This window comes from Centrocercus urophasianus, unplaced genomic scaffold (genome assembly GCF_019232065.1).
Source record: "Centrocercus urophasianus isolate 14NV4802_14NV808 unplaced genomic scaffold, USGS_Curo_1.0 seq_63, whole genome shotgun sequence".
Lineage (NCBI taxonomy): Eukaryota > Metazoa > Chordata > Aves > Galliformes > Phasianidae > Centrocercus > Centrocercus urophasianus.
In genome coordinates, this window is record NW_024885233.1 from 555,666 (window position 1) to 581,585 (window position 25,920).

General features: G+C 45.5%; 1 protein-coding gene across 2 annotated transcripts in view; it reads left to right on the forward strand.

The window, feature by feature from the left end:
- The first annotated feature begins 55 nt into the window (after positions 1 to 55).
- Positions 56 to 25,920, forward strand: part of BAHD1 (bromo adjacent homology domain containing 1) — a 34,596-nt gene continuing 8,731 nt past the window's right edge. Inside the window, exons 1-3 of one of the 2 annotated variants that reach the window (XM_042836800.1) lie at positions 56 to 148; positions 21,218 to 22,858; positions 25,557 to 25,918. In XM_042836800.1, the coding sequence (XP_042692734.1) occupies positions 21,235 to 22,858; positions 25,557 to 25,918 (1,986 nt within the window). In that variant the 5' untranslated portion in view covers positions 56 to 148; positions 21,218 to 21,234. Of the gene's footprint in view, positions 149 to 20,896; positions 20,916 to 21,217; positions 22,859 to 25,556; positions 25,919 to 25,920 lie in introns of those variants that run through there. The other variant, XM_042836799.1, reaches the window with a different exon arrangement.

Sequence of the window (25,920 nt, forward strand, 5' to 3'; positions counted from 1 at the left end):
GCGGCGAGGGCGGGCGGCGGCGGCGGCGGCGGCGGCGGCGGCGGCGAAGAGCGCCTCATCCCCATCCCGGTGCTGGCGGAGGAAGCGACGCTGACGCAGCAGCGCGGAGCCCGGCGTTCGGGCGCCGCTGGATCTCGCCCCACCCGGGGTGAGTACCCACGCGGTGAGGCGGGAGCAGGTGCCGGGCCGCCGAGCTCCGGGAACTTTGGGCGAGGGGGTGGGAAGCGGCAGGTGGGGGGGCCGGGCCCGGGCGGGCAGGTGCGGGAGGCGGTTGGGAGCGGGGCCGGGCCTGCGGCGGGGCCGCTCCCCCGGGGCTCGGCGGGACAAAGGCGGCGGGGCCGGGGAGGGGGGGGGCGGCTCCTGAGGGGGAGCGGCTCCGCGTGGGTCAGCGCCGAGGCGGTCCCTTGAGGAGGGGGAGCGGCCCCGCGTGGGTCTCCCTGAAGCGGTTCGTGAAGGGAGCGTCCGCGCGTAGGTTCCTCCGAAGCGGGTCCTGAGGGGAACGGCCCTGCGTGGCTGTGCGAGGGAGAAGTTGGCGTCGGGCGGCTGCGTTTTGTAGGACCCCAGTCCGAACCCCCACCTCAACACCCTACGCGCTCCTCGATTTGTGGGACCTTTTCCCCGTTTTGTCCCACGCCCGGTGCAGGTGCTCAGGAGCCGTGCTTGAGTTTGGATTTACAGCCTCATCTCTTCACCCTTTCCTCTTCGTGCTGCACTTGCCCGTTTGCACATCTCTCCCCGTTGGACCCGTTGCTCCGTTTCCTCTTCTTCTTTTGTGTAGCGGAGCTTCTAATGGAGGCAGCTTCGCTGGCTCCCTCTTTTCCAGCTGCTTCCACGAGACGGGCGCATGTGACCGGGCCGAGCTTTAAGATCTTAAGGGGGGGAAAAGGGGGGAAAAAAAAAAATCAGCATTTGGGATATATTCTCATCTGTGCCTCTTCCTTCCCGTTCTCCTTGTGGAAGAGAGTTTGGTTGGATTTTAACACCCCCCCCCGCCCCCCCCCCCCACCGGCCCGAAGTCAGAATTGTCGGGAGCTTTCGGATACTCGTTCCATTCAGCACTTAGGTGCAATTAAAGGTCGAGCTCTTCGGTCCTGCTGATGAGCGCTTAGTTTTGGGATCTTCAGATTCTCAGCTGAAGGCTTCCTGTTGTTGTGTGATGGACTGATGCTTCTGAAATGTGAATGTGGCTGAAATAGCAGTGTGCTGCTGGTATCTTTACCAGGAATATCCTGCTAAAGTGTTCATCCTGAGCCATTCTTGGTGTGTGTCATCTTTGAGCTACCTCAGTCCTTCCTGAGTTCAGCTGGAGCTCTCTGAATACTTGTTTGTGGTCACGAAGTGTGCCTTAGGCTGATTTACCAGCACTTTAATTTTTTTTTTATTATTATTATTATTTGAGCATTGATTTCTGTTTGTTTTCCTAATTAATTCAGTGCAGTGATGGAGCAGCAGCGTGGGTTTCCTAACTGCTGTGTCTGTGGTGACATGTAGCATTACTCCTGGGTATAAAATCAGCTGGAAAACCCCAAACTTGTGAGTGACATAACTTTGTGGGAGTGGAAAACCCTTCCTGGATATGCTCCCTTTGGCATGGACTGACAGTGACGTTTGAATGGTACAATTTTACTGAGAACTGTTGTGTTTGGAGGTAAAAACAATTGGAACCTTACTTTGTAGCCCAAAGTTGTTGGTTTAGAAGCTGCTGGGTTCTTTTGACTAAGTTTAAGGTTGTGCTTCGTCTTTCTTAGAACCATCTGCAATACCTTGTTGCCAACCTGGTAATCTTATTATTTCTGTGGTATTTTTCCCCTTGCCGGGCAAATTGATACCAATGGTGTTGGTTGTTACTGTGTGATCATGGCACTGTATGGACTGGGGGACTGGTGGATATCCTTTTGAGAAAGCTTTTGGTCATTATTTTTGGGAAATCAAGCAGGTGAATCTGGTGCTGGAGGTAGTGCAAATGGTGTGGATTTTTGTGCCCCATTGGTTAACTGTAGCAATGCAGCCCGTGGCAGTAACAAACCACTGCTTCCTGCCCAAGCAGCCGAGCTGATGGAGTTACAGCTAGCATGTTGTTATAATATATGAAACAGCAGTTTGGATAACTGAGAAATACAAAATCTGGAAAATAAACACCCTAGAGAAGCTGTAAAATTAAAACTTCTGTGTTGTGCCATGGGCTGGCACCATTCCGAATATCTCTGTATGTGATGGTGAGGGAAGTGTGGTGGCTTCTAGGGACTTTCCTCCCAGCCCATAAGGTTTTCTGATGTTCTCTTTTGCTTTTCTTCACTTTCCAATGTGTTTGTGTCACCTGAAGGCAGGTTACTGATGGCCTGTGTTCAATCTGTTTATTTTTGTGCCCGCAGCTCTATGTCAATCTTCAGTATTTCCTCTAACGGTGAAGGTTGGAGGACCATTGGTAACTTTTGGATGTAAAGTGTGGAAAGGGGAGAAAGGAAAAAGGGAAGAGTTTTCTAGCTGGTACTCACAGGGAGCCATGCCCTTCCAATTAATTCTGGAAGCCTTTGGGGCAAAGGGTGATTCTTTGGAAATGTTAGTAGCCATCCAGCAGCAGCCTCTGCACACTTCTAATGGAAAAAAAAAAAAAAAAAAAAAGTAAATACATATATTAAAATGTGTGGCCAGATTGCTGCTCTTGAACGAAGGAATTACCTCTAATGAGAGTGTTATGAAACCCTCTTAAGTTTTTGCACTTACAACCTCCCCATGCTGGCAAGCAGTGTCCTTTGAACAGGAAAGATGTGTTTAAATCTAAAACTGATGGATTTGTTTCTCAATACAGGAAGAAATACGATTGGTTGGAAAAGTGCAATAGGCCTTCATCCACTCACTGCCCAAACTTGATTGTTAGCATTTACTTTTACTGGAAAGAAGTAAAATTAAGTAGGAAGTTGCAGTGTTTCTGTGAAAGTGAAGAATCCTCCCTTGAAAGAATGGGGTGAAGGCAATACTGTGTTAGTGTGAAATGAGGGAGTGCTGTTGTCATTAAAGCAAAAGCGTAGGGTATCATTAAGCAGAATAAATGCAAATCTGGTTTAAGATGAATTCGTTTTGCACCTGTTCTCTCACGTCAGTATTTGGGAATTGGGATTTAATTAATCTCTTAAATGTTATTTCTTCTCTTGTGATGCAAGCAAAACCTCATTGAAGACAGGGCAGAAACTGAAGCTGGCTGGGTGCACCAAATGTGGTCAGCTGGGAGAGGCAGGCAGCCTGAGCCTCTTTGTTAAATATTTTCTTTACGTGTTAAGTCTCTGCATGAGCATGGATGCATTAATATAAATCCCAAAGAATGTTTCAGGTGAATTTGTGGTAGAAGTCACTGAGCTGAGGGCATCCAGCCTCCACCTGGGCGGGAGTAGCTGAAGTGAGGATAACGGTTTTGGAGATATGATTAGTTTTCCTATACTCAGTTCATCACTGGTAAGCACTGGATTTCAGGAGTATCTTCTGCAGGGGTGTGTGGTTGTTGACTGCAAGCAAGCTGAAAATGAGACATGGGACACTTGTGCTCTTTGCCTGATGTACTCAAGCAGTGCCTGGGCTCGCTTGCATTAAGTGGTGGGGACGGTTGGTCCTTCCTTGGCTGGTTAAAGTACCGTGAAAACACGCGGTATAGTTTGATGTGAGACTGGTGGCTCTAAGCAGACACACTTGGTGTGTGTAACTACACTGTTAGCAGCGGAGCATGGCAAATAAACACTTATTAAGACGGGAAAGGAATGTGCATCGGCTCACTGAGAGCACAGCATGACCAGGGTCTCACTTGAAGCTTTTCATGCAGGAGCATTCCTTCTACCACCTTCTAAAAACCCTGCCTTGCAGATGCATCTTCATTAAGATGTTTGGTTTGCTTACTGCTAAGGGCTGCTTCCAGCTGTTCTTTTTGCAGTTCTTCCTTTGCTGTTTGAGTGTCCCAGCTCACAGTAGGGGATTTTGTGAGTGTGCTGACTGCAGCGCTGGGATGAAGACCAGCCTCACAGTGATGGAGAGATCAGGGCAGGGAGGCTTTGCACGTGTCGTGGCACCTCCATCCCCTGCAGAAGCAGAGTGGTGCAGCAACATAGTTGCTCTTGAGGTGCTCCTGGTGCTATTCCACATGTTGGGAATTGCGCACAGCAGCTGGGCTGAGTCAGGATGCTTTTGGCACCTGTAGTCATGGGATTTATTAAATTTGCTAAATTGCATCATGTTTGAGAATAAGACGGTGCTTTGCTTCAGAGCTGCAGGTTGCTGTGTTCCTTGTGTCCTGATTTTCTGGAACAAAGGTGTGACTAAAGAAGGAAACGATGATTTTCCCTCCTGCTTTGTAAGCCATATCACAGGAATGCTTTCTGGCACCCATTGTTCTTCAGGCAGTTTTTTTTTTTTGAAGAGCTTTCTCCTGCTTGGCTTTGAGTGTGTGTGGCTTGCCCAGCTCAGCAGGCTTGGTCTGTATAAAAGGTCTCGTGTTTTAATGTCTGCTTGCGTATCGATATTTCAAATTATTTACGATGCTTTCAGAAATAAAGAAGAGGTGCTTCCTTTCAATTGACTCAACCCTGACAGCTTTGCTGCCGTCTGAATGATCATCCTTGAAATAAAATCCCAGCTCCGGAGAAGCACCGAGCAGCGTAGGCACTGCTGCCTTGTCCCTGCACCGCGCACGGCCTTCTATTGTTCCTGGCTGTGGCCTGTGCAAAGCGCTGAAAATAGCCCGCTCCCGTCTGCCTTCATGCTGCACAGCGTTCTATCGTGTCCTCTTTGTGTCTTTGCCTGCTGAATACCTAGCTTGGGATTACATCCGCAGCCAAGGAGCTGCGGGCACGCACAGAGGAGAGGCAGGAGCTGACTTCTGCAGGCTGGAGGGGCAGACACTGCAGTGGGGAGCACAGCTGAGCAGCAGCACCGCGGTGCTCACAGTGCTGTCTGAGTCGGAAAGTGCCTGCTCGGCACAGAGCCTTTGCTGGGGAACTTCTTTCAACTGGATTTTTATTTTTTATTTTATTTTTTTTATTTAACGAGGCCCTAAAATGGAGGGGTCTTGGTGAGGGTGACAGTGTTATGTGAGTGTGCCGGGGGAGCGAACATGTTCTGGCTGATCTGGGAATAGCATGGAAGGGGAAAGGATTTGTGGAGGAGGGTATTAATGCATCTCCCTCTGCAGAGGGAGGATGGAGGTGCAGTGTGGAAGCAAACAGCAATAATCATATTGATAAACAGCAATGATTTGGAGGAATGAGTAAAGTGAAGGGTGATGTTTATTTAACAAAACAACATACAAATATGCAAGAAGCATGTTTGATTTTGTTTTTTGTCTAGCTTGGAATCAGTGCAGGAAACCAAAGCTGGAGATGAAACCATCTTTCCAGTGTGAGGAAGGTAGCAGAGGAAAGAGGTTTGTCTGCTGTAATCATGTGCAGACCAAGAGGAAAAGGGGTTTTCTTTAGGACACCTGGCTAAATGACAGGTGACATTCTGGACAGGTGAATCTCAAATTGGGAATTCTTTACATTTCAGCCAACTGCACAAGGAGCGGAGCTGAACTTAGCTTTTATGGGTTTCTGCCCTGAATCCCAAACTTAGTAAACCCAGTTCTCCTACGTGTCCCTAACTGTTTAGTGAATGATTTACAATCATAGAATTGCCCAGGTTGGAAAAGACCTTCAAGACCATCAAGTCCAACCACAACCGAACTGTAACTCTAACAAACCTCTGCTAAATCATGTCCCTGAGCACCACATCCAGACGGTTTTTAAACATATCCAGGGATGATGACTCAAACACCTCTGTGGGGAGCCTATTCCAGTGCTTAACGCTTTCTGTAAATAATTTTTTCCTGATATCCAACCTAAACGTCCCCTGTTGCAACTTGAGGCCATTTCCCCTCATCCTGTCACCAGTGAGAAGAGACCAACCCCGCTCTTACTGCAATCACCTTTCAGGTACTGGAAGAGAGCAATGTGTGATTCTGTGAATAAAGTCTGCCCTCAGCCTCCTTCTGACTAAACAGCCCCTTCAGTCTCTCCTTGTAGGGCATGTTCTCCGAGCCCTTCCCCAGCCTTGTTGCCCTTCTTTGGGCCTGCTCCAGCACTTCGATGTCCTTTCTGTACTGAGGTGCCCAAAACTGAATACAGTACTTGAGGTGAGGCCTCACTGATACCAAATACAGGGGGAAGATGACTTCCCTGGTCCTGCTCATCACAACTCCTGATACAAGCCAGGATGCCATTGGCCAGGGCACACTGCTGGCTCATGTTCAGCCGACTGTCCATCAGAACACCAAAGTCCCTTTCCATCAGGCAGCTTTCCAGCCACTCCTCCCCAAGACTGCAGGGTTGTCTGGGGTTGTTGTGACCAAAATGCAGGATGACACTAGGCCCTATTGAAACTCATGCAGTTTACCTTGGCCCATCAATCCAGTCTATCCAGGTCCCTCTGTAATGCCTTCCTATCCTCTGGGAGATCAGCGCTTCCTCCCAGCTTGGTGTCGCCTGCAAACATACTGAGCATGCACTCAGACCCCTTGTTGAGATCATCGATAAAGATGTTGAAAAGAAGTAGCCCAAGTACTGAGCTGTGGGGAATGGGGAACCTTGTATCAGTGGAGGCAGGATATCTGTGCCTCTTCTCCCTCTCAAGAGCCCTATCATTTTTTTCCTCACATTCTTAGGTACTTTATTTAAAGGATGATGTCTAGGAATGTAATAGGGATTTCTACCATTTTTCTTGTGTTCTGGTTGCAAAGAGGCAAAATATTTCAAAGCTGGGAGAAAACAAACAGCCCAATTAGGGAGGGACTGTTTAATTAGCCTTAAAATAGAAATTGAAAAAGTCGTTTCCATTTGTTCCAATATCCATTTCTTTTCAGGTAGTGGAAGAAGAGCCAGAGAATAACTGCTTCAGAATAAACTGCCAGCTTTTCTGAAACTGCTGTTCAGAGACCTCTGTAAAGATACGGTTTTAAGACCCTGAGCCTCTTGATGCTGAGCAACAAAGAGGATGCGGATCTGCTTACAAACTGTAGCTCACTATCTGAGCATTAGATCTGCTCCAAAACAGTTGTTAGGAATACACTGCAGTCTGGCACCAAAGTTCTTTGTGCAAGCATACAGTGCAGGTGCATCGCTACCTGTGAACTGTGTCTGCACTGAGCCTATGTGTGATTTCCATCACTTGTCCTGCCTGAAACCACTAACAAGCTGAAGAACTTTTCTGTGTTCTTGGTGTTTAACAAAAATGAGATGCTTCCCTCCAAACAAAAATGTTTCTTTTGTGTTAATACAACCAGTAATTGCTGACCTTGCCTAGGGTTCTGCCTCAAAGCTTGTTACCAAGTAATTAGGTGATTCTTGAGCTTTCCACAAAGAATGGAGGGCTTCCAGCGTGCTTTTTGCACTGATACTGTAACTTATCCTGAGAGTTGGCCTTGAATTTCAGGCTGCTCAAAACTCCATCTGTCCACTAAATGTATGTCAATCCAACTTAGGCTTGCGTATGTTTCCAAGGAAACCGTTGGAGGCAATGGTGAGAAATGGACCATGGAGGGGCAGGAAGGTGAGCACACCAGAGACATTTCTGCTTTTGGTACTCCAACATGATTAAAACCTGGTTAGCTACAAAACCCTGTACAGAATAGCGTGTGGAATACTTCCTTCTTTGACAAGGCTGTAGGTGGGCTGTTGGGTGTAGATAAAACATAGTCAATTAAAATAAAAAGTGAACTGGCTTTGGGGGCTGCCCCCAGGATTTCATTCCAGCTCTTAGAACTTAATGTTTCCCCATTGCTTTGCGTAGTGCTGTCCTAATTTTCCCATATAAAAACCTGTCGATCCTCCTCTGGACTGAGAGCAGTAAATGTTTGCTCTTTCCTACCCAAAGGAGTCTCGGTTTTTGTTTGTTTGTTCTTTAAAGACAAGTTGAAAGTTTAGGCAAATCAAAAATCAGTATCCTGATTGTGTTAAAAGAGCAGCAAAGCATCTCGAGTGCTGTACGCACAGTATTTCTGCACTGTTTCAGTACTGTGATAGGTGATGCTGAAAGAATTGGAGAAGTGGGTATCTGCTTGCTCTTACCTCAGGAAGTGCTGCAGTACCTCGAGGCTCATCTCCCACCCAAGGCAAAAGGAAACCTGAAAGATTACCCTGAGCAGAAAGTTGTGTGGCTTGTTGCTCTCTTATTTTGTAGCCCCCTCAGCCTACTGTATGGATCATCACAGAGAACTAATGGGACTTTCATATCCATGGGGCTCTGAAAAGCTTCCCTGCTCTTTGTTCTAAAGTTGTACGGAGACAGAGACAAAATTTGCACTTGGTTTCTGTTCAGAATAAATGAGTTTTCCCCCGTTAATAGGAATTTCCCTTTAAATGAGAGTTTAAATTCTCTAGCAGTCAGAATGCCTTGCTTTCCAGAGAGAGGTGTATTTCTGCCTGTTAACACAGCCATTAAATAAAATGTTTATCTTGGCTACTGGAATGAATAGAGAGATTCTCACTTTGGAGCTCTAAACCTGATTGCTATCTGTCGTTTAGTTTAAAGAATGCTTGCTCAGATTTGGAAATATTTTACTGTGACAAATAACTGAAGCAGAAGCAGAAATCCTGGTGTCTGGGGATATCCTGCATGGTTGTATTGTATCCTTGTGTATTGTAACTGTAGGCTGAGGCTGAAGCTCCTCAGCTCTAAGCTCTTTGCAGCTGTCGTCCGGCATCAAATCGGATCCTCTTTGGATCAAATCTCTGGATATTTGGACTGCCAGCAGCAAAACTGGCTCTGGTAGTCTTGGACTCTGGGACAATGTGGTGGTGCACGGTGGGGGGCCTTTGCAGTGCATGCTTTTTTTATCAACTGCTTACCCATCTGTGTCTGCACGTACTGTGGGTAAGCCAAGCCTGCTGCATGCAGCTTTCTTCTCTCTTCCAGCAGCTCCTGGAAACTTTCTGCCGGTTCTTCCATCGTTCAGTCAGGAGCTGTGAGTGTCTCCTGCTGCTGCTTTGGCTCAGTGTCAGCTGGCAGCTCCTCCAGCTGCAGGCATCTCTCTCCGGTCAGATTTACAGCAATCCAGTTGAGAATTTTGCCTGTTGGAGGCTCTACCTCTGAACTGCTCGTGTCTTCTACGCTGGTGCTCTTGTGCAGGCAACTTGGATGTAGGAGGGCGTTTCTTTTCCCCAGTCCTCTGCCCCACGTGTTGGGTACCTTGGTGTGTTCTGGTCTTACAGCCCAGCCAGCATTCTCAGATTCCAGAGATGAAGATCAAGGAGCAGTGCTGTTTAGTTTCTCCATTTGCCAATACTCAAAGTTCATCGAAAGTTTTGTTCTTTTCTGTACTGTACTCTCCTTGAAGCCAGAGCTGGTGGAAGCACAGGGTGTCTGTGAACTGTCAAGGTGTTTGTTTGTGAGGAGCACCTTGTATAGCACTTAAAGGGTTTTGTCCCATCTAACGCATTTGGGTATTTTGAAATCACAGCCTGACTTCAAGGGACCTTCCTGAAAATCCAGTTGGAGGCACCTGTGATTCTTCCATAAAACTAAGCTGAATTGCTCAAAAGCTTTGTGGTTCCAAAGAGAACATCTTAATTACATTTTCTTTGCCAGCAATCAGATGTCTGCTTGTCCTCTGGAGCTCAAGCTTGCTTAATGGTGACCTTCTCTGGTATGAAAATTGAAGTGTTTTGAACACCTGAAGTTGCTGCCTTCTCCTTGGAATGAAATGGTACCTCTGTTCAAGGCAAATGCTGAAATAGGCCCTTCTCATGTCTTCAAGGCTGCAAGCAAAATGTCTGGTGTGAAAGGTGTTGGGCATAGATGAGGTATTCGCTATTCTAGCCTGGAAGCAAGCTGTAAATTCTGGTGCTCAGGAGTTTATCTGCGCCAGAAAATGTCTGTCCTGTACATGAGCTTCTGCAGTTACATGGTATGGAGCTATCCCATCACTTGTTTCTGTTAACTAGCCTATTTTTTTCCATGATATCTTTTGGGAAGTGCCGTTAGCCTGAGATTTTGATGCTAGATGGATGTAGGAATCAGGAGGAAGATGCATTGCTGAGCATGTGTGCTCTTAAAACCAGGCAGTGAAAAATCACCGGCGAGTTTCCCAGCTCCTGTGCTAATTGTATTGTCCCCATTGCCACATACCTGTTGGCAGCATAGGATGTAAAAAAGGACCTTGGAGTGGTTGTAATGAACCCTGCTGTGGGGCAGGGGATGAGCTGTACCAAAACATTGCTGACAGCTGTTCTTCCAACCTTTTAAGTTTAACCTCAACTTCTTGAGGCAGTCAGATGCTTGTTCTAGCCCAGCGGGAGGGAAGAATGCAGGCAGAATCTTTTAAAATCTCCCTTAGTGCAGTGTAAGCCCTTCTCATCCCCTGGAGAATGCCATATTGCCAGTTTATACATTACAGACTTTTTCCCTCCACCCTTTTAATTGCATGACTTCAGCCACTACGCCCTCTCCTTTCTGGTTGCTTACTCCCTCGCTGCTCTCTGGCTTGTCCTGCATTGGATACAGCACAGAGACATGAGCTGGAGCCTGTTCCCCTCTCCTTCCATCCAGCATTTTAGGAATTTCACTCTAGAATGATGTTTGTTTCTTCTTGACAGTTGGCTGTTCAACTTGTACTCCTTAATAAACCTTGGCCCCCTTCTGAGGGGTGCTGCTTTGCTGACCTGTTGCGTTTATGCCACTGATTATTCCTGCCTGTCCAGCATAGCAATCTTGAATTTGTCCCTGTTGATGGACACTTTTAAACTTCTGTTAGATGCTCCTTTGGCCCATCAAGATGATACTGTGAACCCTGGGGAATGCTCCAGAAGCAGCCTGAGAATAACTGAGGGGCAAAACCCAACACTTTGTTCCTCCTGCTCAGCATTAACCAAGTCAAGTGGCAGCAGCCAGGCAAATTAAATAGATGACTCCCAAATATTTGCCGTTAGCAGGATTTGCTCACGTGTAGCTCTTAGGGCGAGTTTTCTGAGTGAGGTTGTATAGCATAACCTTACAGAGTCCCTCTCTATGGAGCACCTTCACTGACCAGAACAATGAATATTCAATCCAAAGCTCTTGGGGCTGAATGTGTAATTTATTCACTTTTCTTGATTTTTTTTTTTGTTTGTTTGTTTGTCTTACCTTCCAGCTGTGTGAAATGTAACTTGAAAAGTACTTCAGTGTCATTAAATGGCTCACCATACTGAAGCACGTTATTGTACCTATTGCTCTGAAAGCCAGGCATGTTTAATCACTCCCTCTCTAAATGGCCAAATAGTGTCATGCACTTGTAGGTATGTAAATGCAAGTTAATGAGTGGATATAAAACAAATCACTCCCAGCCCAGATCTGGAAACCCTGTCCAGTCCATTTAAAGGGAATGTGTGTTGCCATGAGTGATCAAACCTGGGTGCCAGCGAATGTGTCTGTTTAAGTGTATACTTCTAATGATGCAGGTAAAGGCTGAAGGAGCTGGGCCAGCTTCTAATGGGAGTTAAATGGGCTTCAGTGGAAGCAACATTCCAGCAACTGGGCTTTGAGTTTCAAAAGTGGCTGGGGTCTGAATCACCTCCGTTTTGCTTGTGGTTTCTGTCAGTTTAACACCTATGAACAGTTCTGGAGGTATGTAGCACCCAACTGTCTTGCCTCGGACTCTGCTCCCATGTGATTTTTTTGCTAGATTAGAATCTTAGAAATGCTCCTAAAACTCCTCTCCTCTGCTCAGGACCCACGGCTACATAGGTGTTGAGTCCCTCTGCTTTCCTGGGCTGAAACGATCAAACTTAGGTTGGCATTAGGTTGGAACTTCTGTCCCTTCTTCCAAGTCTGCTTGACAGCGCTGTGTGGTCCCTGGAAGATGCTCAGATTTCCCAGCCCACCCCAGGCCCCTAATAATCTGGGGAAGAGCCAGTGCCATGTACTTAAAAACCTTGAAGGGCTGATTGCTTGGTAATGAAAAGTGTAATGACCAAGCAATTAACTTTAATTGCTGAGTGGCTGGTGGAGGTTCAGTCTGTTGTGATAAAGGCATTAGTAATGTTAGGTTCAAAAGTAAAACATGTCTCTTGTACCAGCGCAGCTGTGATGTAGGATTTCCTGCAAGTTGAGCTCTTGAATCTGCAACCCTCTCCCACCTTTCTACCTGCTGCATGTATTTCAGTGTCTAATTACCTTAATGGAGAGCCAGCTAGTGGCCCCTTTCAAAAAACATCCAGCTCCAGAAAACTCACCTGCACAGCTGAAGTGAGGAAGTGAGGCAAACAGAGGAATGAAGAAGCTTTTTCTCCTTTGAGTTATCAGGAGGTGTTGCAGCACCATTCAGTTGTGCTTTTTTTTTTTTGGGGGGGGGGAGGGGGGGGCGGGGGGGGGTACTTGACCGAGTGCATTAAACAGTTGAGCTGTGAAATTTGAAGAGGAATCTATAACTTTTCCCATCTTGAAGCTGCGGGTTTCTAGTTTTGTCTGATTTGATGAGAATATCCCAGTTGCGGCCACAAGTGAACTACTTCTCCAGTGCTAAGTTCAAATGCAGCATGGTCAGCTCCAGGCATAAGGTCTGCACAGTGTTCACTGTGGGTTATGAGACATGGGGAGGAGAGTGATTGGTGAATTTTGATGGTAACTAAGAAGCTTTTTGACTTGAGTTCTGGCTTGGGAATGATGTTCCCAAATGGAGAACTGCACAGCTTAACATTCTGTTGCTTCTGTGCTGACAGTTTTCAGCAAAAAAGAGTTAAGAGGGCTTCCAGAGACCTTCGTGGAGGCACTTACCTGAAAGAGGAGGAGAGAAGTCCAGATCCAGAGACAGGACAGCAGTGACAGCTTTGCAAAATGGAGAGGAGCTGGCAGGGATGCACCTGCTGCTGGAATCCCGAAAGGTGGCACAGTTTCATGTGTTATCCATGAAATCACAGCACACCTTAAATTATTCAAGCTGAGTAGTCGGACGAAATTGCTGAGGTGGTTGTGGAAGAGGGCGATGATATTATGTAGAAGAGCTTTAATGTTAAGTGTAGAAAAATCTTGCAGCTTGCTCTTCAAAATCATGTCTTGGAAGTAATTTGTTACTCCATCTTGGTCATGTAAGCAGGAATGGAGGCAGGGCTCTCTGAGCAAAGTGACGTGTGATTGATATTTCACCAGACTCAGCCTTTTGCTGTGTAATCAGGAACAGGGCCTTTTTTTTTTTTTTTTTTTTTTTTTTTTTTTTTTTAAAAACCTTCATTAATTTGCTTGGCAAAGCTTGTGCTCCTAAAAATGTGACTGTCGAAGTGGGAGAATTATTTTTGACTTAGTTTTTCAGACTACTTATAGGTGTCTTACTGGATGCTGTTAGCATAGCTGTCGTGGGGGCAGCTTCACACTGAACTGGTTTAAAGTCTTAGTAGGCAATTCCTTGTAAACAATAGGTACTAAACAGTTCTAGTGTTTTATATATGGTGGTGGTTGCTGCTGATGATCTTGGGTATTTCATAAGAATTGCAAAATATTGTGTAGGGGTGGGAGAGGTTGAGCATCTGGTATTTCTTAGAGCTGTGTGAAGGGAGAGATCAAATTATGATTTCTCAAATGCAAATGTCTCAGGCTGCGCTTGCAGCTGAAAATTTTCCTTCAGTAATCCGTAAATCTTGTTTTCTGTTTCTCAGGTGGTGCACCTCCCTCTATGTTGGTGCTATTCTTGCTTAATTTCTGAACTTTGCCTTCATTATTGAAAGGAATTTGTTCCGAATGATGTGCTGGGGAGTGGTACAGAGAAGGCTGAGTGTCAAAATATCTCTGAAGCTTGAGTGCTTGCTAGAAAGTTTTTAGCCTTGAGATGAGCTGAGGCTGATCTCCAACCAAGGGCTCATGTCCTGGTATTTGCAAGCACAGGGATTTCCTCTGCCTTATCTGGGCTTTCATCACAGGGCGTGCTTGGGGCTTGGTTAGTCACACTTGCTGCTTTTTTCTTTTTTAAAGGTTGGTTTTGAGAGGTGAGAAGCCAACAGTGGGCTTTGCGCTGGGGGAATAATTACAGTGTTTGCATTGGCAAAGAAATGGTTTCTCTTTGGGCAGGGGGTTGCCATTCTGTATGTTTCTTTGCTTGTGTCTAATGACATGGCTGGATGTTATTTTTCCCCAGGGTCGCTGAATTGCTCTGCACAATCAGGCAGTTTAGAAAAGACATGCAAACCCAGTGGCTCCTGGCCCTGAGGTTTGGGGTGGCCAGGGGTTCTTTCTGGTGCTGCTGAGAGGCTCCATGGATGACTGCAGGATGGAAGGAAATGGGTTTTGCAAATACTGATCGTGTTTATTCAGACAGGTTTTCAGCACACTCTTTGCCTTAGAAACAGTGCTCTATAGTGTAGGTACATAAACAAACTGTGACTGTGAGGCTTGGTCTGATTTTGGTGACTGATGTTTGAGTTGCTCAAGTCGTGCATTTCTTTCTGTACTTACAGCGGATGCGTTCTTTGCTATAGCAGATACTGAACATTCAGCCTGAGCAGTAGCTTGTTGCTGAAAAGGTGACACAGTAATGCAGCTTCGTAGCATTGGTAATGGGGGAAGGGGGAAGCTGGTGCTTTTTCTGAAAAGGAGTATGTCTTTTCCAGATATCGTGGTAGTTCCACAAATAACACACCTCGTCATCAATTACAAGGAAACATCTTATCAGTTTCCTCCTAAGTTGTAGATAATGCCTTTCCACTTGTGTAGAAAGAATTGGCTCTTCCCAGCTAGATGTGATGAACTGTTCAGTGTGCAAGCAAAAAAAAAAAAACTTCTTTAGTGAATGTAGATGATTAGTTGAGCAACTCTTGATACCCATCTCCTCTCTGAAAGCAGGTACATTTCTTTGCCAAAGGATGTACAAGGTGCATCTAACCCTCACTTGGGAGGTATCTGTGGGACCAACACCGCTCTGGCAGCATGCATATTGCTGCAGCTATCAGCAGTGCCAGGGGAGATGAAGTAGACATGAAATGCTTTCCCTACCAGTAAAGGGTGCTGGCTTAGGCTTCCCTCATCACTTTGCCTGGGGAATTTAGAACTGCACTTGCTGAGTCTGAGTCTTTAAAAGGGCTGCACTGCCCAGGGAAGATGAGCTGTGTCATGGTGCTGATAATGAAATGCCTTGCTGCTCCAGGTGCTGGAAAGGCTCTGGTTTCTTTGACTTTCATGCGTTGAGGTCAGGCTTCAGTGGTGCAGCAGTGATTTCTCTTTTTTCTTATTTCCTCTTTCTGCTTTTTTTTTTCTTCTTTTTCCTTCCCCTTGCAAGAGCTGCTCACTGGGGCTGTAGAGAGTGTGAGAGCAGCCAGAGAAATTTAATTCTGGCTTCCCTGCAAAGTGCTCACAGCGCTGCCAGTAGGCAAGATGTGAAAGCAGATAACCAAGGACAGGACAAGCTCTCCCAGGAAATCAGCTGTGCAACTTCTCTGCTGGGGTGTTAACAGGTCTAGCTCCTGTTTATGCAAGTGGTCAGCTGGCAAGCAGGGAGTGCACCCCAGCGTGTGTTGTTCTCAGCGTGCCATTGCTTTCAGATCGGCATAGCACTTCAATTTTAAAGCATCCAGTGATAATTGCTGTTGCTTCAGCATGGCAATTTATCATGGATCACATGTTATTCAGTACTTGCAGCAATGTGGCTGAGGCATGGGCTTTCACAACTGAGCTGTAATTGCCAATGTAGGACCAGGGAGCAGAGCAGGCAGTCCATACACTTGTAGAGAGCCTCTCTTGGTGGTGCAGGAATTGGAGCAAACCCCAGATCCCTTGTTGCTTGCCTTTTTGAAGCATGGACTTGAGTATTCACCTAATTTTCAAGAGGTGCTGGCAAATGGCAAGGATTATGGTGATGGGGGAGGGGAAAAAGCCTTTTCTGCAGTACGTGCCCTGTCTGACAGTTTTCTCTGGAGCATGAGGATGACAAAGCATTCAGTGAGCCTCCAAAGAGAAATCAGAGCTGGACCCTAAGAAGACAAACTGTAGTGCATAACAATTTTAATTTTTCAGTGTGCCTAAGATTGAAGTGATGCTCCTGGGACTTGCACTGCATTTAGGCAATTCAGCCTGGGATACCTGACAGTTCTGTGCTTTACTCAGATTTCCAAGAGATCCTGGGAGGTTTTCTTCATGCAGCATATCCTTTATAGTGCTGAGAATGATCTGACTTTAAAAGCAGCAAGGAGAAAGGAGCCAATACTCCCAGCATCTACAGTTATGGGGCTGTTGTCACAGTGTAAGCTGCACCATTTCAAAAACACATAACTTCTTCCAGTGGACAAGGACTGAAAGTCAGCAAAACAATGCTGTGCATGGAGAGTAAGATTCATGTTGTTGTAACTCTGTTATCAAAGTGCCAAATGGATTAGAAGCTTTAAAAACTTTACATTTCTGTTCTTTTTGGCATCGTCTCCTTGGAACCGGCGCATCTCCATAGCAAAGCTTAGGAAGGGAAGTGGTACTTGAATGGGTAGTCCCAGACTGGTGTCTTTTAATTTCGCTTGCAATCAAGTGATGGAGAGGGAGAGGCAGATGCTGCAGCTGCATGATTACAGAAAGTGCAGCTGTTAAGACACTTGCTTTTCTTCCTGCTAATGAGGCATCATCTCTCTTCAGACTTTGCTGTTTGGGTAGTGCTTTTACTACAGCACAAAATTAGACCAGTGCATTTTGGTTTGAATTTCTTCAGTCTGATGTGGTCTACAGTTCTCATATAATTCTTTCAAACTAGTCCAGTTTGAGGAAGGGGATAGCAACTTCATCTGTGAGAATGCTCAGTGGGTTTGGGATGCAGAGGACTAGGCCAAGCTGCTTTGTCAAAGTTGTTTCACTTCTAAAGTAAACTATTAGTGTCTCCCCACCTACTATCCAGTTCCTTTGCTGCACGCAGGGGATGGGTGGTTCTGCTGTAAGTATTTTCACTTTCAGTTCTTCTGATTATGTTGTGATTTCTTTGAGGCTTCTGGGTATAGTTAGTTTTTCCTCCTTGCTTTGTGAAGCCCTACGCAGGTGGCATAGGGTGAAGTGCCCTGACACTTCCTTCCCAGCTGAAAGGAATGCGGCACTCCCTGTGAATAGCTGGTCTTGGTAAGCTCTGCGTGACTCTGATTTCTAAAGAATCGTACACTGTCAGATATTTAAGTTTCAAGCAGCATTTGGAAGCTCTGCTTGTATGTTATGCTGGGGAAAGAGAAGGGGTTAATGAATCCCAGGTAAGGAGAGCAATCTGGTAAGACTTGGTGCCTGTTTCTGGATGCATGCTCATAATGTGAATAAATTGCTGCTTTAGCTGTTTGTTGTCTTGGTGCCTGTGTCTGTATACAGTCTCCAAAACTTGTAGTGGCATCTCTGCAGCCCTCTGTAGCAGAAGGCTCAGAGTAGCTCTTTCCGCACCTGTGTACGAACACAGAGAACTGAGAAATACAGCAGATTCTCAGGGATGAGAGTACTTTCAGGAAAAGGTTGAGAGTCTTTATCTGTAAGAGATGTTAAGGATTAGATCTAACATCTAAAATGTTGCTAGGTGGCTTCTGGGGGTTATGAAGTCACTTGTTGGAATCTTCTCCCTCACCCCTGGCCAGTCTCATTATAAATTCACATACTGCTTTGAAATAACAGGAGTAATTATAGTTGCTAAACCTGATTGTTCCCACCTCTACTAGTGAGTTGTATCAGAAAAGGGAGAGAAACACTTCAGCTTCAATTGGGTTGGGGCAGTTGTTTTATTGCAGCAATATCATGGCAAACTTCCCTTTGTAGAAACTGAACCTTTCAGCCATGCTTTGTAAGTGACCACTTGCAGGCTTAAAATCAGTTTATTTCTACTACCAATTCTGAGATACTGCAGAGTAAAGGAGGTGTGTTTTGAGTGCTTTTGAAAACAAAGAGAATTCACCTCACTTCTAATTTGAGGTTTTCAGTGGGGTTTGATGTGGAAAAACAACCTTCTCTTGATTTCCAAACTGAACACTTGAGTAGGTCAGGAAGAAACATGGATGATTTTTTTTCTTTATCCAAGGATCTTGTGGAAGTTTTTGAGGGAACAAAGCAGAACTCAGTTTTACTTAACTTTGATTGCGTTTCAGTAGCTTTTGTATAGAGCTGCATTTCAGAGGGTTTACAATCATGGGGAAGCTGTTTTCTTTACTGGCACTTAAAGGATTTGCATGGCTATCCAAAACATATGGGGTTTGCTTATTTTGTTGTTGCACAAATTTTCAGATATTTAGTTCTTCCTTTGCAGACAAGTGCTTTATAGTGTTCAAGCAGCTGAGCTCTGAGTAGAAGGGGAGAACTTGAAGACCAGGCGACAAGGAGATCTGTGCAGACATATCCTTCTTTTACTGACAAGTAATTAATAAAAGCCTGTGATTGCTTGATTAGTCTTGTGTCAAAGAGCTCGTGCGACTGAGACTCTCTGAAATGTACTGTGTTGAATCTTGGTGCTTTTCCCACTTCAGTGTGATTTTTTACTATCTCTACTGTCATCTTTGTGAGTTCAACTCGAGTGTTTCTCTTCACGTTCCCAGTTGCAATTGTCAGTGATGAAACCTGTTGTGGAGTATTACCTGTAAATATGGTACATGCGCAAGACGATGCTACCTGTGCTGCACCAGGATGCAGATCTTGCTTCTGGGCTTTGCGGAGAGAGGTGGTTTTATGGCAGTGGGAGGAAATGTATGTATTAAAAATCTGTTTTCATGTGGAGTACTGTAACAGAAAGCATTTCTATGCTTATGTTCCAGGAAAGATACTTAAATTAAGCTATTGTTTGTCTTGACCCTCTCCATGGGGTCAAACAGGGAAGACTACCGCTCTTGCTGTTAATGATTCTCCCCTTCATTGTTGGAAAAATTACCTTCCTTCAATCTGTCCCAGCCTTCTTTATATCTTTTGAGCAGGTCTGGTATGATCAAGGTCATGTCTGAAGTACTCAGTTTTTAATAGATCTCTTCCTCGTTCAAACACTGATGGAGTATAAAGCCCCAGCATGTGACAGATGAGTAGTGGTAGTCAGGAGACGACTGCTGCTCATAGAAGATTGGTGAGAGCTAAAGGAGACAGAGATAACTGATGCTGGTTTTTAAGTAAGTCATACTTGTTTCTTCTGGGTTTCTCCCATCTCTGCTAACCATTTCTGCTGGAGGCTCCATCTTTTGTTGGGGACAACAGAAAATAGGTTTAGAGGTGTAAAACAAACCACAGGCCTGTATGGAGATGTAATCTTCCCTAGGGCATGATTCTGTAGGATGCTTGGTCTACCACTTTGAAACCTTGGTTTGCACGCTTTAAATAGAAATTCTCATGCTAACTCCAGAGGTTGTATGTGGTTAATGTGTCTGCTTCTCCAAGAATTACTCTGATTTTGGGGGAACTTGTCAGTCTGAATTGATAACCATCCTTCTAATTTCCAGAACTGGCGTTGGTTATTGGAAACAACATGGGTATATACATAAATGCTTGCTCACCGTAGAGCACTGCAGTTTAGGCACAGGCTATAGAGTTATCCCATGTGTGATGGGGCATAAGTGTTCCGTTACCCTGAGACACCTTGGAAAGAGTCTGATGTCTGCAAAATATTGTGCAAGCCACAGTAGCTTTCAATTCCTAGTTTTCCTTTAGTTAACGCATATATAAGCACATCAGTTAAAACACATTGGGTCTATTTCAAATAGATAATCTAATTATCAGCTTGATTAAACCATATCAAATGAACAGTTCTTGTAATTTGGTAGCTTTGTTCTCTTTGCTACAGATGCAGTAGCTTTAATTAGCAGCCTCAGAAGTAGCAGACCTGTGCTGATTGTGTCAGTTGAGATGTCTTGCAGTTGGATACTTGATGTGGGGGTAACCAGACTGCTCCTACATCGGTGTTAATCTGAAGGCTGGCATTTTGGTGCCGATAATGGGAATCTGACTGCTTCATAAATACCATTGCATGCAAGAAACAGCCCTTTTCTGCTGTTTCCTGTGCTCCGATACAGGCTTAATTGAATTGATTTCTGTATTAGTCAATTAGACTTTCTTTTTAAAATGTTTGTAGATATCGCCTGCTGTATCCCTTCTTGCCTTTAAACTCTTTTGTGAATACGCGTTCTTTTGGACTGCAGCATCACTTAATCCCTTGACACAAGCCTACCACAGGTCACTTGCTGAAGTTGAAACGCATGAGTACAAAGGCACAGTAACTATTCTGCTAGAAAGAAACAAGGGGAAACAAAAAATCAGTATTAGCTTGCATAGCTCTGAAGCCAGCACCTGGCCGAACAAACTGCTGGGGTGCAGCTATTCCTCTATTGTTGCTTACCAGCTGCTCAGAGCCCACTCAGCAGTAAGGTGCTGCTCTTGGAGTAGCCAGAAAGCCTAGGGCATGATGGAAGGTGGGCAACCAACCTCTGCTACTGATACCAGATAAAGGCACTTCGGGCTTGTCTGCCTTTCTTTGGTGCTTCCTCTCTGTGCAAACCTCTCCCAGCACAGAGAATCTTATCTCTTCATATTTCAGACATTTGTGTCTGTTTTAAGGATGTCTTGACATACCATCTAAATGAAAAATCAGGAATGTTATGCAGCTAATTATTTTCCTTCTATAAATGTGTTTTGAAAGCATGTGATATTTGTTCAAGCTTCTCTGCCAAACATGATAATTTGAACAGTGTCCACAGACTTTGTAAAATGCAACTAAGAAAGAGACAACAGCAACAGGTAGACAGGTTCTAACCTGTGCAGGAATTTGCATGTATTTAATCTATTAATGTTGATAGGTCTGTTTAATAGATGAAGTTTACTTTTTATGAGTAGGTGGACTCTGTTTTTCTTCTAATTGTTTCAGGTGACAATGAAACCACCTGCCTGTAACAACGTGCAAGCAGTCAAATACCTGGGATTTATCTCTACTGTGTGCCCTGGACCAGGATTCAGATGATCTTTACTAGATATGAGTTTGTAGCATGTTCAAGGCAGTGTTGCTTTAGTAGGGAACTTACTTGAACTGGGAGCTGGGTAAAGCTGGCTCCTGTACTACCTCACCTTTAATTACTATCGTGTTCTGTAGCTTAATATTAACCCACATCTCACTGCATCCTGCCTCCTAATTGGCTTAACTGCCTGTCACCCAAAAAGGCTTGACTGTGTATAGCAACACGATTCCCCAAGTATTTCCTAATTGGCACTTGATGTGTTGTGAGGAGATGAGTCCTTCTTGTCTGTATTAATAGGTATGCTTTCTTCTCTTTGTTCTCAGGACTAGACATTGATCCTATGACGCATGCCCGGAAGAAACAACTTTTCCTTCTGAAACGTCCAGCTGGTTCTGCTGGCCAGGTTTCATCACCCACAGGCAACGGGAAGATGGACAGGACTCAGGCGGAGTGCAGCGAGCAAAAGGACAGGGATGCCACTGAGGTTGCCAGCAGTTTGAGTGGATTTGTGGGGACAAGCAAAAGCAAGAATTTGCAGGAAGTCCGAAAAACGTACCCGCTGCGGAAACGTCTGCTCCCTTCAGTGAACAAAAAGACCTGCAAAGTGCTTCTCACCAGGCTGGAGGATGTGGCTGGATCTCTGTCAAAAGAGACCCACAGCTGCAAAAAAAAGGAACTTCCCAGCTGGGTGGAAGAGTTGGGGTCCACCTTTTTTGCAGAACAAGTTAAGCCTGTGGGGGCGGGCAAGAGTGATTCAGCTGGGGAAAAGTGCACGGTAACTTATCCAGGGACAGAGGAAGACCTTGATGCTGCTCCTTCAGAGCCCAGGAAACGCAGACTGGCCTCTCTGAATGCGGAGGCTGTGAACAATCTGCTCTTTGAGCGGGACGATGGCTTGTTGTCTGGCAGGCGCTTTCGGAGGGAACCTGCCAAAGCCAGTGGGGACTGTACTGCCAAGAGCATGCATTGCAAGGCAGGTGACAGCTGGCCTGCCTTGGAAAAGACAGCTGTGAAAACAGGTAAAGGCAAAAATCGACATGAGGCCAGTCAGAAATACAATAGCTGTGACCATTCACTGGATGAGGTCTTTGATGACGGGTTAAGGAGAGAGGATAGTGCCATCTCCTATCATCCCACCCCAAAGAGACTGGCCAGCCTGAACGCTGTGGCTTTCTTGAAGCTGACCCATGAGAAAGACCAGCCCCTGAAGCAGAGGAGTAAGTCAGACGGAGAGGGCAAGTCTGAGAACCACTGCTCAAAGTCTACGCTCAAATGGGCCAAAGCCAATAGGAAGAATTGTGTCAAGTCCAAAAAGGAAGCGGCCAGCTTAAAAATGGAAGGTCAGCACAGCTGGCGAGGGCTCACTCTGGGTGCTTTTGGGAAAGCAGAACAGCAGGACTCCTCTAGGCTCTACAGGACAGCCCAACCTGTCCCTTATGAATCGCAGTCTAGTATGGAGGGTTTCTACCATAGACTGCCTTTGCTCATGGGTGGGCAAGCTTCCATGAAGCCAGAATATGGAAGACCTGGAGAGAAATCCCCGACTCCCAAACAGGAATTTCATCAGCCTTCCTTTCCTGTGCAGCAGTTCCCCCCTTTGCCTGTTCCTGGGAATCACACAGATTGTGGCTGTCTCTATGAATCCTCAGATCTGGCTCCGTTGAATGGGTTTTATGTTTGTTATGGCCAAAGTGGATACCGTGGCTACTCTCACTGCTCAGTTTACCCCAAGGACGAACTTTCGCAGCCTGCTACCTGTGAAGGGCTCTTGGTATCGCCTGGTTCCTTGCCATCAGGCACTCATTTCCAGCCACTCCACTGGTGCAGCTCCCCATACTGCTGTGGAGAAGGAACAGCCATCAACAGCTACAGTGTCTGTGGTGTTGTACATGTGCCGGATGGCAGGATCAGCAGTGTGCACACAGGACGGAACAGCTACCCCTACAAAATGCCTTTTGCAGCAGGTAAGGTGCAAAGCACGAGGCTGTTTTCCTAGGAACACTGAGCAAGATGAGGGCTTCTCTGGGGCAGTGACGATTATCTTATGGCTTATCAAAGTTTGAGATCTCTGCCATGGATCAAAAAGAATCCTCCCTCTATTTTTAGCCCAGAGGGTTTCTCTCCATTGAAAGGTCCTGTTGGTGTGGAAGGCATGGAACTGCTGAAAGATTTGAGGCAGTGAGGAGATGACTCATGACTTGTTGCACTGGAACTAGCTGCTTTGATCTGTGTAAAATGAGTGGTTTCAATTCCTAGATGCTCCACAAGGCTTCTCTCTATCCTGCTGCACCACGGTGTCATTCTGTTCCCAAAAGCTTGCTCTTGGTACTGAATCATCCCCGTAGAGCAGTGTGGGGAAGCAGGCAGTGCCTCCGTTGTTAAGACTCTTGATGTTGAAAGCTGTGTAGGGGATGCAGTCTTGTAAGGCTTTATAGATCTGACCTGGCAGGGCTGTGCAGTGATTCAGTTTGAGTCTGCTGGTTGAACTGATGCTTGAATTTCTTTGTAGTGAGTGGGGGCAAGCAATGGTGTAAGATGTAGGGTACTTGTTTGCCTGGCCTATTTCAGTCCCGTTTGTTTGGGTTTTATTTTCTAACTTTGTACATTGTCGGCACTCCGCCCTTGCTATTAAAATCCATCTTTTTGAAATATTTAAAGCTGAACTGCTGTGCTGTGGTTACCAGACACCAGTGCTTTGTGTAAAAGCCATCAAGCTAGGCGCTGCCGCTTGCTAGTGCTGCAGTCTGTAGTCAAAGCTGCTGCTTCAGCTGCTGGGAGTGTAAACATTGATGTCTCAGTTAACTATGTGCATGTGTTGGAGTCAAAGGAAGGCATGACGTAGCTACTCCAAACAGATTTTCAGGTAGGCGGATGGAGTTTTGCTTCAGCTCTCAGTTTAAGTAAGGCTTTGTCATCTTCCATTGTAGGAGACTAGTGAAACATGGGAGCATTTGGTTGAGGTATAATTTCTGTATTCCTGAAATATCTTTGCTGTCATGGTGCTGCTTCCTACAGCAGGAGTTAGGCAGTGTTAGTGTCTTTTAAAGCTTGCAAGACAACAAGTTCAGCAGTGTGTTCTTGTCTGACACTTTTCTGCATAGTTCCCCGAGATCGTGTCAGAATACTTAGTTCCTGAAGCTTTTCACGCCACTGCCTCCAGCTTCACAAAGGACTCAGCAGTGCAGATGAGTTTTGTTGAGAGTTCAGCCCTCCCTGAAAACAGGGTGATTCCTTCTGGTGCTGGCAGCAATAGTTCAGGTGTATACAGTCTTTTCTCTTTGTGGAGGAGTAAGTGGCAGAATAGTTTCCTTTCCTAGCAGGTGTTTGGATGCAGTGCATTTTGAGTTAAAGCTGACTTTATTTATATATATGTGTATACGTATATCAAATACATATATGATTTTTGATTTCCTTCACATGAGCAACTTGGATTTAAAAGCTTTAATATCTGAATAATTTAGACTTTGTTTTTCAGACTGAAGGAGGTTTGTCCACATGTTAACAGGGGTTTATACTTAGATATTGGCTTTTACATATGTGAGTGCCTCTGAATTCTCATCCTTCCCTCAAATGGGTTATTTTAAGGAATTAAAGGATTACTCTGATTGTAAGCAATAGGCTCCCATCTGAGATCCCACCCTGATATGCGGGATCCAGTGTTATGTACAAAGTGGTTTGCTTTTCTGTCTTAGTACACTCAAGGTGTTCAACTTCCAACCTAAAAGGGCTTTTGTGAGTGAAACAGGCACAACGTGATTCACTGCCCCACCGATCCTGTGCCTGCTGAGGCCAGGTAGATGGTCTTTGTTACCTTTTTCTATATAGCTCTGTGTTGTGCAGCAGCATTCTCCCACAGAGATGTTGTGTTCCTGTCTACAGGCATCTCTAGGAGGTTGATGAAAGCTGCCCTCGGGTCACCCTAAGAAAGCATGTATTCAGATTTAGGGTTGCATTTTAGATCATTTGGGAATTCTCTTTCTGCTGACACCGGGTAATTCTGGTCTAACTTACTCTTTTCTTAGCCACGACTTGGTTTGAGGGCTTGTCTTGTGCCTTCTGGAGTAGCATGAGGTGTTCTAGATGCTTTTGAGAGGCAGCATCAGCCAGATTGCTTACCTGTTGTGGTTACTAATGTGTTTTGGGGACATAGTTTTGTTGAAGCAGCAACTTGCGTGATTTTATATAGTTTTGATCTATTATTTTTTCATGTTTCAGGAGTTAATTTGAAGAATCTTCTCAATTTTCCTCTGATTACTTGAGTTCAACTTTTGGAAAGAAGCTTGCTTCTTCTGCTAGTGTGGTTTAATCCTTCCTATCATTTTGATAAGCCTTTTATTTCTTTTATATATATTGACAGTCTGGAGTTGCTTTGGACTCTGGCCAGCCTTTTGTATATTACTGGCTGGCATGACTCTGGGGAATTTCGGCTGGGTTTGTTGTAGTGCAGTGTCATCAGCAGCAACACGTTGGAAGTTTAGAAATAAGGATACATGCTTTTGGAATCCCTTGACAGTGCAAAATGAAATTACAATGTGAAGGGCCTTAATTGCGTTACAGCCATAAAGAGAATTTCAAGGGAAAATGGCGGTACTCTGGGACAGTCTTGACTGTGTAGTAGTCTTAAATTTCAAACAAGATAATCTCTTTTTCTTCCCTTCTTAGAAGGCTGCAAGTCTCTGGACCAGCTGAACCTCACAATTCCGGTGGCAGGGCACCCTGCGTCACCTGCCCACCCGCTCTCAGGATGTCCTGTACCCAGCGTGCCGCCAGCTGCAGAACCTGTTCCTCATCTGCAGACCCCCAACTCTGACCCTCAGACCATGGCCCGTGAATGTCCCCAGAGCTCAAAGCCTCCCAGTGGCTCCAAATCCGGTCTCCGAAATACGCCAGGCTGTCTGCATGCCTCTGACAGCAAAACAGTGGGAGGCCATTCCCATCCAAAGCAACAGCGCATCAGCAGGCGAAGGGCCACCAATGGCTGGATACCTGTTGGCACAGCCTGCGAAAAGGCTGTCTATGTTGTGGT